This window comes from Halichoerus grypus, chromosome 1 (assembly GCF_964656455.1).
Source record: "Halichoerus grypus chromosome 1, mHalGry1.hap1.1, whole genome shotgun sequence".
NCBI classification, from domain to species: Eukaryota; Metazoa; Chordata; class Mammalia; order Carnivora; family Phocidae; genus Halichoerus; species Halichoerus grypus.
Window position 1 is genome coordinate 81,913,011 of NC_135712.1, and position 16,616 is coordinate 81,929,626.

The following is a 16,616-nucleotide window of genomic DNA, read 5'->3' on the forward strand; positions in this document are numbered from 1 at the left end:
ACAAGCAGGGGGAGTGGCAGGCAGAGGCAGAGGGAGAAGCAGGCTCCCCACAGAGAAGGGGGAGCCCAATGTGGGACTCGATCCCAGGACTCTGGGATCATGACCTGAGCCGAAGGCAGTCACTTAACCAACTGAGCCACTTAGGCGCCCCAAACATTTATTTATTTTTTGTAAAAAAGGGTTTCCAGTTTCTCCTTGACGATTGCAAGCCTTACTCAAATTTCAGCTTGAATCATACAAATAAAAATTAGAGGTTTATATACATTTATTACTTCTTAGGTATTTCATATTGTGCCCTTTCTTTAAATCTTGGAGCATGACATTACGAAACAAAAACATTAAGCATGAAGAACCAAGATAAAATGCATTATGAAAAATCAGCCTCTCTCTGAGTATGCCATACTCTGCACATCACTGTTCTGAAAGGTGAGCTCACTTTTCGCCAAATGGTAGTAAGGGCGGGAGGTCTCCGTCAGATGACAGGCAAAGAACATCCTTCATTTTAGAATCATGATATTGTACTTGCACCTGGTCTTTAGAAGTAGTTCAGGAAACACTCTACATTCCTTCAGGACTTGAACATTGACCTTTTGCTGTGCCAACCCATGTTGTCCGCCTAGATAGTGACTTCTATGGGCTGCACTGTTAAGTCTCTGGATTTTATTCCTCTGCAGCCTAGAGAGGTTGGAAGAGAGGGAGGGGAGGATTGTGGCCTGGAATAAATTTTCTTAAGAGCGTCCTTTAAAAAATTTATCCCTTTCGGGCGCCTGGGTGGCTCAGTCGTTAAGCGTCTGCCTTCGGCTCAGGTCATGATCCTAGGGTCCTGGGATCGAGCCCCGCATTGGGCTCCCTGCTCCGCGGGAAGCCTGCTTCTCCCTCTCCCACTACCCCTGCTTGTGTTCCCTCTCTAGCTGTCTCTCTCTCTGTCAAATAAATAAAAATAAAATCTTAAAAAAAAAAAATTTATCCCTTTCTATTATTTTATTTTAAATATCCACTGGCATGATGTATGTTTCATGTTGTGATTCCTCTAAAAAAGAAAAAAATTCTGATTCTCATCGACTCTAGGATTTCCCTCTCTACCCCACACCTTCATCCCCCCCTCCCTGCCCTGTTTCCCTTTGTTTCCAAATGAGAAAGTCCAGTAACAATTGGGCCTGTAATTCTGTGAGTGCTCACCAATCCAAAGGATAAAGTCTCAGCGGTGAAATGACCTTGAATGAACTTAAGTGAGATTAGTCAGGAGAAAGGATTAAACACATTTATGTGAGTGCAGTGCTGAGAGGGATGAAGAGAGAGCAAGGTGGCACCATTTCCTGGGATCCAATGGACTCCTGGTGTAAGAAGTGTGGGCAGCAAGACCCCAGGTACTTACCTTACACCTTGGGGCGGATCACAGAGGCAGAGATGAGGGCTTACCACCACTTCCTGGGAAGTTGCACCAGGCTAGAATATATGGCAAAACAAGGTACTGTGAGAGCAACGATGACTTTCTTTTATGTATGTTTTGTAAATAATGTTTTGTTATTCATCCCTATTCTCAGTGGAATAATGATTTAACTAACAAATTTTATATTAAAAGAATTTACTTGCAATACTGTTTCAAGTTTACTGAGGAGTTTAAAAGGGCTTTTTAAAAAGCATTAATCAGGGGTGCCTGGTTGGCTCAGCGGTTACGTGTCTGCTTTTGGCTGAGGTCATGATCCCAGGGTCCTGGAATCGAGCCCCTCATTGAGCCCTCATCGAGCCCCTCATTGAGCCCCGCATTGAGCTCCCTGCTCAGCGGGAATCCTGCTTCTCCCTCTCCCACTCCCCCTGCTTGTGTTCCCTCTCTCACTGTCTCTCTTTCTGTCAAATAAATAAAATCTTAAAAAAAAAAACATTAATCAGCTATTAACAATATTGTAGATGGTCATTTATTGAAAAATTCATATTAAAAAGAGATGACCAAATAGTCTGAAAAAAATCAGGTTGTAGGATGGAATGTGTAAGTGTGAATCCATTTTAAGAGCATATATGTCTATACATAAATATATGTGTATTGACCATTGTACACCAATGAGAGAACTATTTCATTTGGGGTGAAGGAGTGATTAGGAATTGTATTTTTCTTATTTTCGTGGTATTTTTTATTGTTTAAAATAACCAACATATATTGCTTTTGTAAAATGAAAATAAGAATTCAGATAATGAAACTCATGTTTCTGAAGAAAAATGTTAAGTCTGAAAAAAGTGTTAAATCTGAAATGCTAAGACTTCATTTTTAAACATATGAACTAATAACACACTGGTGGTTTAAGAGTGGAAAAAAGAGAAACACTTCCCTTCAGTGGGCTGGGTGAGAAGGAACAGCATTTCTAAGTATGCCTTACATGTATTTGGAAGCCAGTAGGACACATGCTCTAAGAGCTGAAGCAACTACTTATTTCTAAGACTGCTTCTTTTATGGATGGGCTTTTTGATATTACCCCATCCCCCCCCCTTTTTTTTTGCCTTGAAAATGTTTATAGGGGTGCCCGGGTGGCTTAGTCGTTAAGCGTCTGCCTTCAGGCTCGGATCATGATCCTGGGGTCCTGGGATTGAACCCCGCATCGGGCTCCCTGCTCGGCGGGAAGCATGCTTCTCCCTCTCTCACTCTCCCTGCTTGTGTTCCCTCTCTCACTGTGTCTCTGTCAAATAAATAAATAAAATCTTGAAAAAAAAAGAAAATGTTTAGAATATGTTCATTCCCCTTGGATCACAGACTCGGAAAAGTGATTAAACAACTGTCTTTGTCTCTCTTTATTCCTCTTTACTTACATTTAGAACCTATTTCTTCAATAGAGGGGAATTACTGAATAGAGAAATGTGCTTTATCATCATTACAGTATACTTTCTGAATTCATGCTTATAGTATGTATCATATACTCATATAGGATATAATACAGATACTGTCTTATCAAAGGCAAGGGGTACTATATATTTGCTATTTAAGAGAGAACAACTTGTTAATCAGATTTTGCTTTCCATTCTTAAAACACATAGGCACTCGCCTGCGCATGCACACAAATCCTACAAAGGGCTTGAATTCAAGTGTAAATTATTGCCCTAATTTTATTAAAGTTGAATCATAAGGGCTTTACAGTTTTGTTAGTAGTGAGGAGAGGAAGTAATTTGAAAGATTATGAAGAATTTCTGAATTCTAAACTCACAGCATTAGGTACACTTTGTTGCTTTTCTTCCTTCCCGCACTATAAAAGGTTATAAAATGTTTGCCTACATGCTTTAGCTGTCAATCATTTTATTCTGTCTGTGACTCAAGAGAACAATGAAAATTTGAGTATCTTAACTTAGGTTTTGGGAGTGTCTAAATGTCCTTTCTGATATTACTGCAATCTTACATTCATTCATTGGCTGTGTTTATTCCATTAATTGTTCTTAGTTTGTGTTTATTTCATGTGGTTGCTGTAACAGATGACCACAGACTTGATGGCCTAGTACAGCAGAAATTTATTTTCTCGTAGATCTAGAGGCCAGAAGTCCAAAATCAAGGTGCAGGTCTCTAGAGGCTATAGGGGAAATTTATTTTCTCGGCTCTTTCAGGCTCTGGTGGTTCCAGGCCTGTGTTGGCTTCTGACTGCAGCATTCCAGTCTCAGCCTCCATCTTCACATGGTCTTCTCCTGTTATCCTTTCTCTTTCTTTCTCTTTTTAAAAATTTATTTTGGGGGGGGTCGGGGCAGAGAGAGAATCTCCAACAGATTCCCCGCTGAGTGCAGAGCCCTATGAGGCTCTATCCCACGACCCTGAGATCATGCCCTGAGCCGAAATCAAGAGCTGGATGCTCAACCGACTGAGCCACCCAGGTGCCCCTATTTTCCTCTCTTATAAAAATACATATGATTGCATTCTGGGCCCACCCAGATAATTCAAAATAGGCTCTTCCTCTCAAGAGCTTTAACTTAGTCATTTCTGCAAGGACCTTTTTTTCACATAAGGCAGTGTTCACAGGTACTAGGATTAGGACATGGTCTTATCTTTTGGGAGGGGGCACTATCCAGCCTGCTCTTTATATTTCAGAAAGATAAGCCCTTTATCAACTACATGTGCTGTACATTTTCCAATTTGTTGCTAATTTTTTAGTTTGTTCAAGGTATGTTTGCCCTGCCAAAGTGGTTTTTAAATTAACTTTATCAGTCTTTTCTTACTGGTATTTCTGCCATACTTTGAAAGGCTGTTCTGATTCCAGTATTATAAAAATATTCTCCTACATTTTCTTCTAGTATTTTTATGGTTTCATTATTTAATCTGGCTGGAGTTTATTCTTTTGGCAAGAAGTGAAAATATGGATATACTTAAACATTTTGACAATAATAAAATAACCTTACATAGCATCTGCCATATACCAGGAATTTTTCTTAAGTTCTCTAGCTATATTATAAACTCAATTCTTACAACGATTAGATCAGGTGGATGTATTATAATTTCCCCCACTTTCGTATCAAGAAATTAAGGCACAGGGACGTCAAGCAACTTGCTTGAGATTAGTCTGCTGTAAGTGGCAGAGCCAAGATTTGAACCTAGGCATTGTGGCACCAGAGGTGATGCTCTTAATCACTGTACTTGATGTCTTTTTGTGACCAGAAGATTGACCCAACACTACTTGTTGAATAATATCCCCCTGGCCCCATGTGAAATGCCACTTTTATCATATACTATATGTTTATTTATATTTTGACCTAATTCTAATCTCTGTTTTGTTCCTGAGTCCTTCTGAACTCAAAACAAATTCTATCAGACTTATCTCATAGTGAAAGAGAAAGGTCAACTAAAGGGAGTTTATGAGCAGAATTTCAGTGCAAACCAACAATGCATGGCGGGTGTTTGTGAGAAATCTATTGCAGTATCCTTGCGATCATAGCTCAAAGGACTGAATGATCAATTTAATTAGCTTTTATTGAAACTCTTATACACAAACTGCTTTCACATGTTATTTTAATTAATTAAGTTAGATAATATATGTAAAGCAGGTCGCACAATGCCCAGTAGGCAGTAAGTGTTCAATAAATGGTAGTATTAATCCCCACAGTGGTCCTCCAAGGAAATAGTAATAATTATTATTCATTCCCGTTTTACAGAGGGAGACCCTGAAGGTAGAGGGGCTGGTTAGTGGCAGAGGTCAGATGCAAGTCCAGTTCTTTTCATTCTGTTTCCATACCTGAATGAATGAATAAATGAATCAATCAATCGAGAGAGAGAGAGGAAAGGAGGAATGTTTGCCAGCGCTTCCAGGACTTTTTCTTAAACAAAAATAAAATTGTTTATCCATCATCTTGCTAAAATGTCTTAAAATCCTACTATTTTGATTCCTTTGTATTAAGATATTTTTTTCTCTAGGAGCTTTAGAAAGAAAGTGTAGAAACTTTTGGAAGAATGCTACATTAAATAGTTATTACGCATCTCAGGTCTTCTCATCTCCTCATCTTATACCATATTATATTGTTTTGCCCAAGGCACTGCTTCCAGACCATAAACTTGTACTGAATCCAGGGCTAGAGTGGGGCTAGAATGAGAGGGCATAGGCATGAGGGGGCCCACCCTGAGCAGGGGGGCAGGCTTGAGGTGGAGGTGTGCGTGCAGGAAGGGCAGGTAAGCAGGTTTTTAAGCCAGGGTTGGCTTGTTTCCCAGGGTGCTGACCTCGCAATCAGCACACAAGGAAACCATCTAGGCCTCCTTTTTAAGAATACTTTGAACACACATAGATGATTATTTTTACTGAATGATAAGAGAAGCAGACAGCGAACAAGCCAAATAAAAACTTTTTTTTTTTTTTTCCTGAGCTGCATTTTCATAAGGAACAGGAAAGGACCAAGAATAGTGTCAGGCTTCGGAATCAATGTTGTGCTTGCTTCTCTGTTGTGCTTGCTTCTCTGTTGAATCAGCAGCATCAGGAGAGCTTGTTAGAAATGCCCCGCCCTAGGCCTACTAAATCAGAATCTGCATTTGAAAACCCATGTGATTTATATATCCATTATAATTTGAGAAGCCCTGCTGGGGGCAGGGTGTTGATTAAAATGCAGGTGGGGCATTTGACATTCAGTGCTATAACAGGGAGCCTTATGGGAAGGAGGGATTAAGTAGTTTCACAGATTTTCTCAATTTCCTGCAGGGCCTTGATTGCTTTTTATTCAGAATACCCCAGGCAGCAGAGCTCAGTTTCACTTGTCCTGGAGTTATGAAGGGCTACGGGGGAATGTCATCTCCAACTATTGTTGCTAAAGAAACTCATTGCTTAGAAATGTCCACCTCTGCAGGGCTTGTCTCATACAAGGGTACAATGTGAAATGCCAGCAGAAATTAAGGAGCTTTAAAAAAATGTATCAGTTCAGGGGCGCCTGGGTGGCTCAGTTGGTTAAGCGACTGCCTTCGGCTCAGGTCATGATCCTGGAATCCCGGTATCGAGTCCCACATAGGGCTCCCTGCTCAGCGGGGAGTCTGCTTCTCCCTCTGACCCTCCCCCCCTCATGCTCTCTGTCTCTCATTCTCTGTCTCTCAAATAAATAAAATCTTAAAAAAAAATTAACAAAAAAATGTATCAGCTCTATCTGTAAAGGAAAGAAGAAGGAGAAAAGGGATTTGGATAAGTATTAACAGAAATGCTGTGCTTAGTAATACTTACCAGTTCTCAAAGCAGTTCTAAACAGGCATTACAGAACCTGGGACAAGAGTACAAACAGAGGCCCGCATGCCACAGTTAAATAAAACATGTTTTATCTCCCTACCTACCTTACAAACATATTCTCCTACCAAAATTAAAATATGTATAAAGCTGTGGTTTTTATATGAGTAAAAATCAGAAAATAGCAAAGATGACAAAATTGAATCATTGCATGTGTCTAGTGTTGTGTTGATGGGCCAGTGAAATTTGGGTGCCTAATAAAGATATCTGTAATCTCTAAGTCATTAATTAGTCTATAAAATATATTTTTTTCTTGCCAGCAAGATTTTCATGTCAGCAAAAGCTCTGTTGTAATAATTGAGATTTTCACATAATTTTCACTGTTGAGAGCAGTGATCTAAAGTCAATGTGATCAGAGTAAAGTATTGTAATTGCGTTCAAGGAATTCACATTTTGAAGATACGTATTTGCATCGTGAATAGGGAGGAAGAAAGAAGGTTGATGCTTGGTACTACTGGGCCTGAGATTTCATTATATAGGAATCTGCAGCATTCATGCCATGTGAAAGGAAAGATTTGACGTGATAATTAATTTGTCTCTTCTCTTACCTAAGCACTTCCACTGCTCCAGTCCTCCCAGCGCTCAGAAGCAGTGTCTGTCCCTGGTATCCGCAGTGGCACCGCCCACGAACCAGCGGAGCATTGGATGCAGTCGCCTTTTCTTTTGAGGATATAGACCAAGAGATGTGGCGAAGTACTTCCCTGGGGCTCCAGTGGTGTTAAGAGAGTAGATGTATAGGGCTGCAGTATGCCCTGTCAGCCCCGAACACTGGGTCATGAGTGACAGAGCCGCCTGTGTGGTCTTTAACATATATATTTATGGGAGGGAGGGCTGTGATATGTGGAGCTCTCAAAAGTGTGGGGCCTGGACCAAGGGTCGCAAGGAAACTTTTGGGGCAATGGAAGTGTTCCATATCTTGATCTGTCTGATGGTTACATGATTGTATATATTTATCAGAATTCACCAGACTGTACACTTAAGATCTGTGCATTGTACCGCATGTAAATTATACTTCATAATAAAGTCCTATTAGCATGAGAAATAAAGGCTACCAGAGCATACTTTATATAAGCTAAAGGGGGTAACCACAATATGATTCCATTACTCTAACACAACTATTTCAAGTATTCTTTTCTCATATGTCTGCACACATATGCACAAATACACCCCATGCTTTCTTCTTTCTCTTTTAACTTCTCTACAATCCCACCTCACATACGAGGTTTTTATGTCCTTAATATGATATCTTAAATCTTTGTCTATGGAGATGGTCTTCATAATTATATAATGATTGCTTTCATTTTTCCACTCTTTCTTTAAAAAAAGATTTTATTTATTTGAGAGAGAGAGAGAGCACAGAGGGAGAGGGAGAAGCAGACTCCCTGCTGAGCAGAGAGCCCGATGCAGACTCCATTCCAGGACCCTGAGATCATGACCTGAGCCGAAGGCAGATGCTTAACCGACTAGCCACCCAGGCGCCCCTCATTTTTTCACTCTTATAAATAATATTCCAGTCTACCTTTTTATGTATAAGGTTTTTATTTTACTATTTTGTTGGCATAAATTTCCAGATATAGGATGAATGGGCAAAGGATTATGAAGATTTTAATGACTGTGTATTGAAGCTCTGTATTGTAATGGTTAAGATGCTGGGCTTTAGAGTTCAGAATGAGATGGACTCAAATTCTGGCTCTGTTCAACCTTGGATGAGCTACTGCAAATCTAGATCAATATTGCCCTTTTATCTTGAGGATTAAATGAGATGCTACATATAAAGGGCTTGGTATGTAACTACACAATAATCACTGGATAAAATATTGTGAAACTACTTTCTAAAAGGGCTCTACCAGCTTCACTCCCCAAGGTTATGTACATGTTCTGGTTTTCCAACAAAATCCCGGCATTGGATGTTAGAATCTCAGTTATTCTATGGTTGAATGAGATATTCTATTGCTGTTTTAATTGCATTATCTGACTAATAGGAAGTTGGTAATTTTTCAGTGTTCTTGCTTTTAAAATTCTAAATTTCTCCTTTAAAAAAATTCTTCCACTTGCTTTTCTATTGCCTTTTATTCATTGTTAATTTACAGACAAGACTTCAATGCTGTCTTATGGTTCAGGTCAAGCATTGCTATATATAGCACAGGACCCAGTAAAAGAAGGAAAAATGGGTTTGTGTTATTTCTGACCTGGCCAATAAAAAAGAGAAGTGAAACAGCATGTCTCCATGAGGTGGCTTTTCGTACCAGCCTGGCAACTGATTTCTCCGAGCTTCCAGTCTGTATGTGTTTTCCTGGCAGTCAAGTCTGGTCTAGTTGAGGGAGTGAGAGGGCGGGATGCACCAGAGGAGGTTCATTTTAGTGCAAGGGTGCATTCCTTTACTGTCATTATCCAACTCATTAAATGAGTTAATCTGTGAGGTGCGTGATCAGGGCTGGCTCACAGCTGGTGCTTGTTAGCGTTACTAACAGAGGCTGGGACAGGGGATCCTGGGCCCATTCCTAGTCCAGCGAGGCAGCAGACTTCTGTTTTTCCTGTTCACCAGACTCCCTTGGTAAAGTAGAAATGTGGCAGGGTCTGCCTTCCCTTGTCGGTCCAGACTAAACACTATTTCCCTAATTTACTTACTTACTTAGAAATTTGGTTCTTTTTTTCTTCAGACCATACTTGAATCTTTTAAATCCCAATGTGACTGAAATTTCAGCCAGAGTGGAAGTCAAGGGTTCTGCTGCCCCTTTATTCCTGACCAGTTGCAACAGGCAGACAGCAAATAGCTCTTATGAGCAGTTCCCTGCTCTCTGCTGTGAGGACGGCTGCAATCAGTGGGAAAGGTCCTGCCCCAGAGCCTGCACTGCTCTCTCAGACTGGGCAGTGGACAATGCAGGGGTGTTGCTTGCTGCCTTCCCAAGCCGAGTTTCCATGGGATGTGCAAGGCTGTTTATTCCATCCCCGAGGAGGCTGTGTTGTACCCTTCGATGGCCTTTTGCATCTCTGGAACTCTGGGTCCGGGATAGCATACACTCACTCACTGTATACTTACCAGGGATAGAAAAGGGACAAGTTTTCCCCTGATCTATTTGTAACTTTGCCCAGGATACAGATTGTGTTGAAATTGAATTATCACTTCCCCTGGCCTTATGTGGGTTGAAAGAGACAAGTTTCTCCCTAATCCATGCACATCAAAAGTAGCAAGCAGTGAGCAGGAAGCATCCACACAGAACCAAGGGGCCAGGCAGAGCGCAGTAGGCATTACCACTTTGGGGGTCCTCACTGGTCATGCCCAACTGTTTCTGGAGAAAGAAAAGCCATTTCACAACACAGGACACTGAGGCTCAGAGTGTCCTTGCTCTGGTATCTAGCTAAGAGTTGGCAGAAATGGCCCTTCCCATGCAGGGCTGTCTGGGTTCTTTCCCATTGCACAGAAGGGGGCTCCTTTAGACAAAAGAGCTCCTGCCCTCCCTTCCCTACCCCATCTAGAGAGGAGTGGATAGCAAGGCTTACCAGCAATAGGGCTGGTCTTTGTGTGTCTTTTGGTCAGAGTATGAATGTGGCCTGTTTGGGGCTGAACCGAGCGTGCCCCTCTTCCAGCAGGTCCTCAGATGTCAGGCATCACTAAAAGCTCGGTGTGTCTGAGGTTACCTCCATGCTCTGGGTCAGCACTGAGTCTAAGAAAGCCGCATGATTTGTTGTGGCTGGCCAGGTGGGGTCATGAGGTTCCTTTGCTGGGACATCTTCAAGGACAACCCTTTCACTCCCGGTAGGGGGCCAAGCTTTCTCAGCAAAGGCAAACCAGCTCATTTCTATTCTTGAAAAACAAATTATATATCTTAGTCCTGTTCATTTGGTAACCCCAAGTGGGAAAGATCTCTGTTGGAAGGCTGAACAACCCACACATTCCCATGATGAGAGACACTAGTTACCCTCTCAGGGGTGGTAGAAAACAGTGCTGCTGAAGACCAACTCCTATCATGGAACTCCTATCATGGAAGGCCCAGGTTTGTCCTTAGAGTCAGGTGATCCCAGGCTGACTCTGACTCCATGCTTAAATTATATAACCACAGGCAAGGTCAGAATCTCTCTGGGTCTCCATTTCTTCACTTAAAAAATGAGATGGGTTGGGGGATGGTTGGCTTAACTCACTTCTGTTGTCCATTTTCAGATCTTACCTATTTAAAATGTCTAAAGCACACCTCAAATATTGAGGTACAATAACAATAAATTGCATCTTATGATCTTGGTTTTTCTTTGTGGTCATTATCTCTTAAATATGCTCCCTCAGGTATGAAAATATAGTGATCCAGCTCTATTTTTGAGTGTACCGTTTTCTCAGACTACCGGGAGATTATATTCTGAAAAACTCTTCAATTATATAACTCCTGTTCCTGCTTAAATTCTCTATGTTGGTTTCCATTTATAATTTATATTTTATTATGAAAAATTTGAAACATATGCAAAAGAATTATATAATGCAATCCCATGGACCCAACAACCAGCTTTAATAATTATTCATATTTGTCAATCTCATTTCATCCCCTCCTCCCCCTGCCCCATACATTTTTGGCAAGGGGGAGGGAGCACTTGAGTATTTTTAAGCAGATCTCAGACTTAATATCATTTTACTGTTAAATAGTTTGTGTATAAAACCAAGAAGACTCTTCCCTTTTGCCAAATATAACTACAGCGTCATTATTGTACCCACTACAATTAACAGTGAAACAGGGGTTTAGTGAATTTTTAGTGAATTCAGGGTGGAAAGAGAAAGGAGGAATGAAGGAATGAGCTCTGGCCTGGGTTTACCTCCTTTCCTTCAGAGAAAGTGGTAGAATTCATTGAGAAGGCTCTTCGTATGTATATATTTATGTATGTATGTAGGTATGTTTTTAAGATTTTATTTTTTTATTCATGAGAGACAGAGAGAGAGAGAGGGAGAGGCAGAGGGAGAAGCAGGCTCCCTGTGGAGCAGGGAGCCCGATGCGGGGTAGGGAGCCTGATGTGGGACTTGATCCCAGAACCCTGGGATCATGACCTGAGCTGAAGGCAGACGCTTAACCAACTGAGCCACCCAGGCACCTAAGAAGGGTCTTAGCATTTAAACTGGCACTTGCCCCAGCCCTTACAAGACTTTCAGGGAGCGCCTTGGTGGATCAGTCCATTAAACGTCCCACTCTTGGTTTTGGCTCAGGTCATGGTCTCAGGGTCCTGAGATTGAGCCCCGGTCAGCTCTGCACTCAGTGAGAGTCTGCTTGAGATTTTTTTCCCCTCCCTTTCCCTCTGTTCCTTCCCCTGCTCGTGTGCAAGCACTTTCTCTCAAAGAAATAAATAAATAAGTAAATAAGTAAATAAATAAAATCTTAAAAAGAAAAAACTTTTAGCAAACAAATATGGTAAAGGCCTTTCCAGACAAAGGGCTATAACTAGTATTTACCGAGCATCTACTGTGTACACCCCCATATATATCATCTCCTTTAACTTTCACACTAAAGCTGAGAAGGTTCTGGGAGGAGCTTCCAAAATATAACCTTCCTATTGGTCAGTGTTACAATATCATACCATTACCCTGACTCCAGGCTGAATCAATGGCAGATTCCTATTTAGCATCAATGTACAAGACTATTTGACTCTGCCTTAGTCTTATCTGATATTTAACTGTTATAGAAACAATAACCAGCTCATTTTTTTTTAGATTCTCTGGGATATAATTAAATGACGATAATACTATCTTAGGCAGTGAGAGTGTGAAAATGCCTTCCTATTTCCAACCCAGGCTAAGGATTTCCATTCAGTCTTCTCCCCTCTCTAATCCCATTCCCCCAAATGGATAGAATGCAAATCATAGGGCTTACATATCACTCTTAGGGTTAGAGGACATGGGTAGGTTTGTACTTGAAAGATTTGAATTTTTGCCTTGGAAGCCTGTAACTTTTTGTTCAGTATGGAGTATCTTTAATTAGCAAAATAGAGAAGTGTCTCCCTAAACATGCTTGGCAGTGGGAAGAGGCCCTTGAAGTATTCTGGAAGGAGAAGAAAGGTAATTAAGGAGGGAGGCAAAAACGAAGGAATGAGGGAGGGAAGGAAACAAAAAGCCGAGAACATTCGTAAGTGTCAGATAGATTTTATGACCCAGCTTGGGATGAACTCTGGTGACCTAGATTGTTTGTGTTTAAAATCTAAAGGAGTAGGCAGGTCCCTGAGTACCTGCCTTGGTAATGAGACCATTCCAGCAGCTATATGGTGAAGCTGCTGAAGCTTAAGCTTCAGGGCCCCTTCCTTGTGTTGACCCTCCTAAAGCCTTGGGAGAGGCTCTAGAAATGTGTTCCTGTGCTCCTGGGTATAAGCTCCACACCACACAAAACCCAGGTCCATTCCTGCATCTCAGGAATAGAGATCTCAAGAGAATAATGTGCCTATAACCATATCTAGATAAGTCCCAGATTTCCCTAGTAGTGAAACTTCCCTTTCTTCCCCCCCCACTTCCTTTTAAATTCTCTTTGTGATTTACACAAATTTAACCTAATTTGTATTTCATTTGTGCAGATGAAATTATGCAGCAGGAAATCAGGCCCTTGGTGGCAGTGGACATAATTGAACAACTTCACAGACAGTTTGCCATTCTCTCAGGTAAGGGGCAAATTAATTTGTATTTTAGATTTTGTTGCAGGGTATCTTGTTGGGAAGGGCCCAGCCTCTTGAACCTGGATGAACAGTGTACCCAAGTCTTAGACATCCCTTCAGCCTCTCCCAGAGTTACAATGAACAGCTGGAGGAGGGTCAGATCTCATAGATGTCATTCCTATTGCTGTTGAGTGCAATTTGATCTTCCTTAAGGGAGTACATTTCTTTGAGGTTGTAAAGAACAGAGCTAAAAAGATTTTGAGGAAGGGAAAGGAAATAACTACTGATATCAGCTGTCACCATGATGTTCTTCCTACATTCTTGTTGGAGGTTTTTCCCAAGATCTAACCTTAAGAGAGTGGTTTTAAGGGTTCATGAGCATTGGTGAGGTTATTTGTTCTCTTCGAGATTTGTCTTTTATTCTTAGCTCTTATGGACCTAATTTTAATGCATTGATTTCCATTGAGCATTTGGGAATAAAGAGAGGCTAATGTTCATAAAAGGCTAGAAATTTTCTGAGCCTAGGCACAACCCTGAGAAGTTGTCATTACCAGAATACTCTTCTTTCTTATTCACTTAGCGAATGTTGACATGACTTTGATTACTGAAACTGGAGATACATACCAAACCCTAAATTACAGTTAGACCTGTCTTAGAAGCATGGTGTGAAATTGTCCTTAGCACACATCACAGAGGAATAAGGTGGCAAGTTACTCTCCTCATCTTTTACACCTGAAAAAAGCAACAAAGCTACCTTAGTTCCATCACAGAGAATATGAAGTTGGTATGAATTTAACCCTACAACATGGGATATTAAAAGAGACACATTTCTGGGGGGCGGAGCAAGATGGGGGAGGAGTAGGAGACCTGGATTTCACATGGTTCCAGGAATTCAGCTGGATAGGGATCAAACCATTCTGAACACCTACGAACTCAACAGGAGATCGAAGAAAAGAATAGCAACAACTCTCTGAACAGAAAAGTGACCACTTTCTGGAAGGTAGGATGTGCGGAGAAGTGAATCCGAGGCGATATTTGGGAGGATAGATGGTGGGGGAGGGGGCTGCCGTTGGCCGCTTCTGGCAAGTGATAGAGCCGCGGAGCACAAAATCAGAACTTTTAGAAGTCTGCTCCGCTGAGGGAGGTTGCTCCAGTGGCTAAGCAGGGGGTGGAACCCTCGCTGGGACAGTGTGGTCTCAGGACCCTCAGGGTCACAGAAAGACCGGGGGTGCCTGAGTGCGGCAGAGCTCCCAGGTATCGGAGCGGGGAAGCCGGCTGCAGAGACGGAGCCGAGGCGCGGGCTCTCAGCTTGGGGTTGCCATAAACTGTGATCCACGACACAGTCCCTCCTCCAGCAGGGACCCAACAAGCGGCAGATCCAGGGAGACTCCCCTTCGTCCCCTGGGAGGAGCGGCGCAGGAGTACGCAGCAGGGATCTGTTGGGTTTGGAGACTCCACACCGAGTTGGGTGCCAGAGATAGAAATGCTCCGTCACAGGCTGGGTGAGCACGGAGTGCGGCCAGACACCGGTGAGACGGGAGTGATTGACTGCTTTTCTCTGGGGGCTCACTGAGGAGCAGGGCCCTGAGTTCTCGGCTTCTCTGGGGTGGAGATTGGGAGGCCGCCATTTTCACTCTCTTCCTCCAAAGCTGTACCGAAAGCTTGCAGGGAACAAAAGCTCCTGAGATCAAACCCGAGCAGATACTTAGCTGGCACCTGGCAAGGGCGGGGCAATTCCGCCTCCCGCAAAGACATTTGGGAACCACAGCAACAGGCTCCTCCCCCAGAAGATCAGCAAGAACAGCCAGCCAAGACCAAGTTTACCGAACAATGAGAACGGCAGAACTCCAGCGCTAGGGGAATACCGCACATAGAATCCATGGCTTTTTTACCATGATTCTTTAGTCTTTCAAAGTTAATTTTATTTTTTAACTGTCTTTTTTTTTTTTGAATTTTTCTTCTTCCCTTTTTCAACCAACATCTTATCAATCCCTTTTTTAAAAAATATTTTTATTTTTCATTTTTAGAGTCATATTCTATCCCTTCATAGTAGTTACCCTTATTTTTGGCATATATATATATAAGTTGTTCTCTCTTTAAAATTTTGAGATACAGTGTCTTCTAAGAGATCAAAATATACCCTAAATCTCTAGTGTATGGCTTTGTTCTAGTCTCCTGCCTGATCACATTCTCTCCCTTTTTTTTTCTTTTTTAAAAATCCTCTTCTTTATTTTTTCAAACAACTTCTTATCTTATCAATTCCTTTTATAAAATTTTTTATAATTTTCATCTTTACAGTCATATTCCATCCCTTCATCGTATCAACCCTTATTTTTGTACATATATAAGTTTTTCTTTCTTTAAAATTTTGGGAGGCACTTTCTTCTAACAGACCAAAATACACCCAAAATCTAGTGTGTGGCACTGATTTATGCACCAGCCTGATCATATTTGATCATATTCTGTTTTTTTTGCTTTGTTCTGTTTTTGTTTTTATCTTTTTCTTTTTCTTTTTTTTTTTCTTTCCTTCCATTTCTTTCCCCCCGGTTTCAGGTCTTTTCTGATTTGTTTAGAGTATACTTTCTGGGGACATTGTTACCCTGTTAGCATTTTGTTCTCTCATTCATCTGTTCTCCTCTGGACAAAACGACAAGATGGAAAAAATCACCTCAACAAAAAGAACAAGAGGTAGTACGGACTGCCAGGGACCTACTCAATACGGACATTAGTACGATGTTGGACCTAGAGTTCAGAATCATGATTTTAAAGATACTAGCTGGGCTTGAAAAAAGCATGGAAGTTATTAGAGAAACCCTCTCTGGAGAAATAAAAGAACTAAAATCTAACCAAGTCGAAATCAAAAAGGCTATTAATGAGGTGCAATCAAAAATGGGGGCACTAACTGCTAGGATAAATGAGGCAGAAGAGAGAATCAGTGATATAGAAGACCAAATGATGGAAAATAAAGAAGCTGAGAAAAAGAGAGGTAAACAACTACTGGATCACGAGGGCAGAATTTGAGAGATAAGCAATACCATAAGATAAAACAACATTAGAATAATTGGGATCCCAGAAGAAGAAGAAAGAGAGAGGGGGCAGAAGGTATATTGGAGCAAATTATAGCAGAGAACTTCCCTAATTTGGGGAACGAAACAGGCATCAAAATCCAGGAGGCACAGAGAACCCCCATCAAAATCAATAAAAATAGGTAAACACCCCGACATCTAATAGTAAAACTTACGAGTCTCAGAGACAAAGAGGAAATCCTGAAAGCAGCTTGGGACAAGA

The 16,616-nt window shown here is 41.4% G+C and overlaps 1 protein-coding gene across 3 annotated transcripts in view; it reads left to right on the forward strand.

Moving 5' to 3' along the window:
- Positions 1-16,616, forward strand: part of MCF2L2 (MCF.2 cell line derived transforming sequence-like 2) — a 238,693-nt gene that overhangs the window by 21,033 nt on the left and 201,044 nt on the right. For all 3 annotated transcript variants that reach the window (XM_078068515.1, XM_078068511.1, XM_078068517.1), the window contains exon 2: positions 13,251-13,334. In XM_078068515.1, the coding sequence (XP_077924641.1) occupies positions 13,251-13,334 (84 nt within the window). The remainder of the gene's footprint in view (positions 1-13,250; positions 13,335-16,616) is intronic.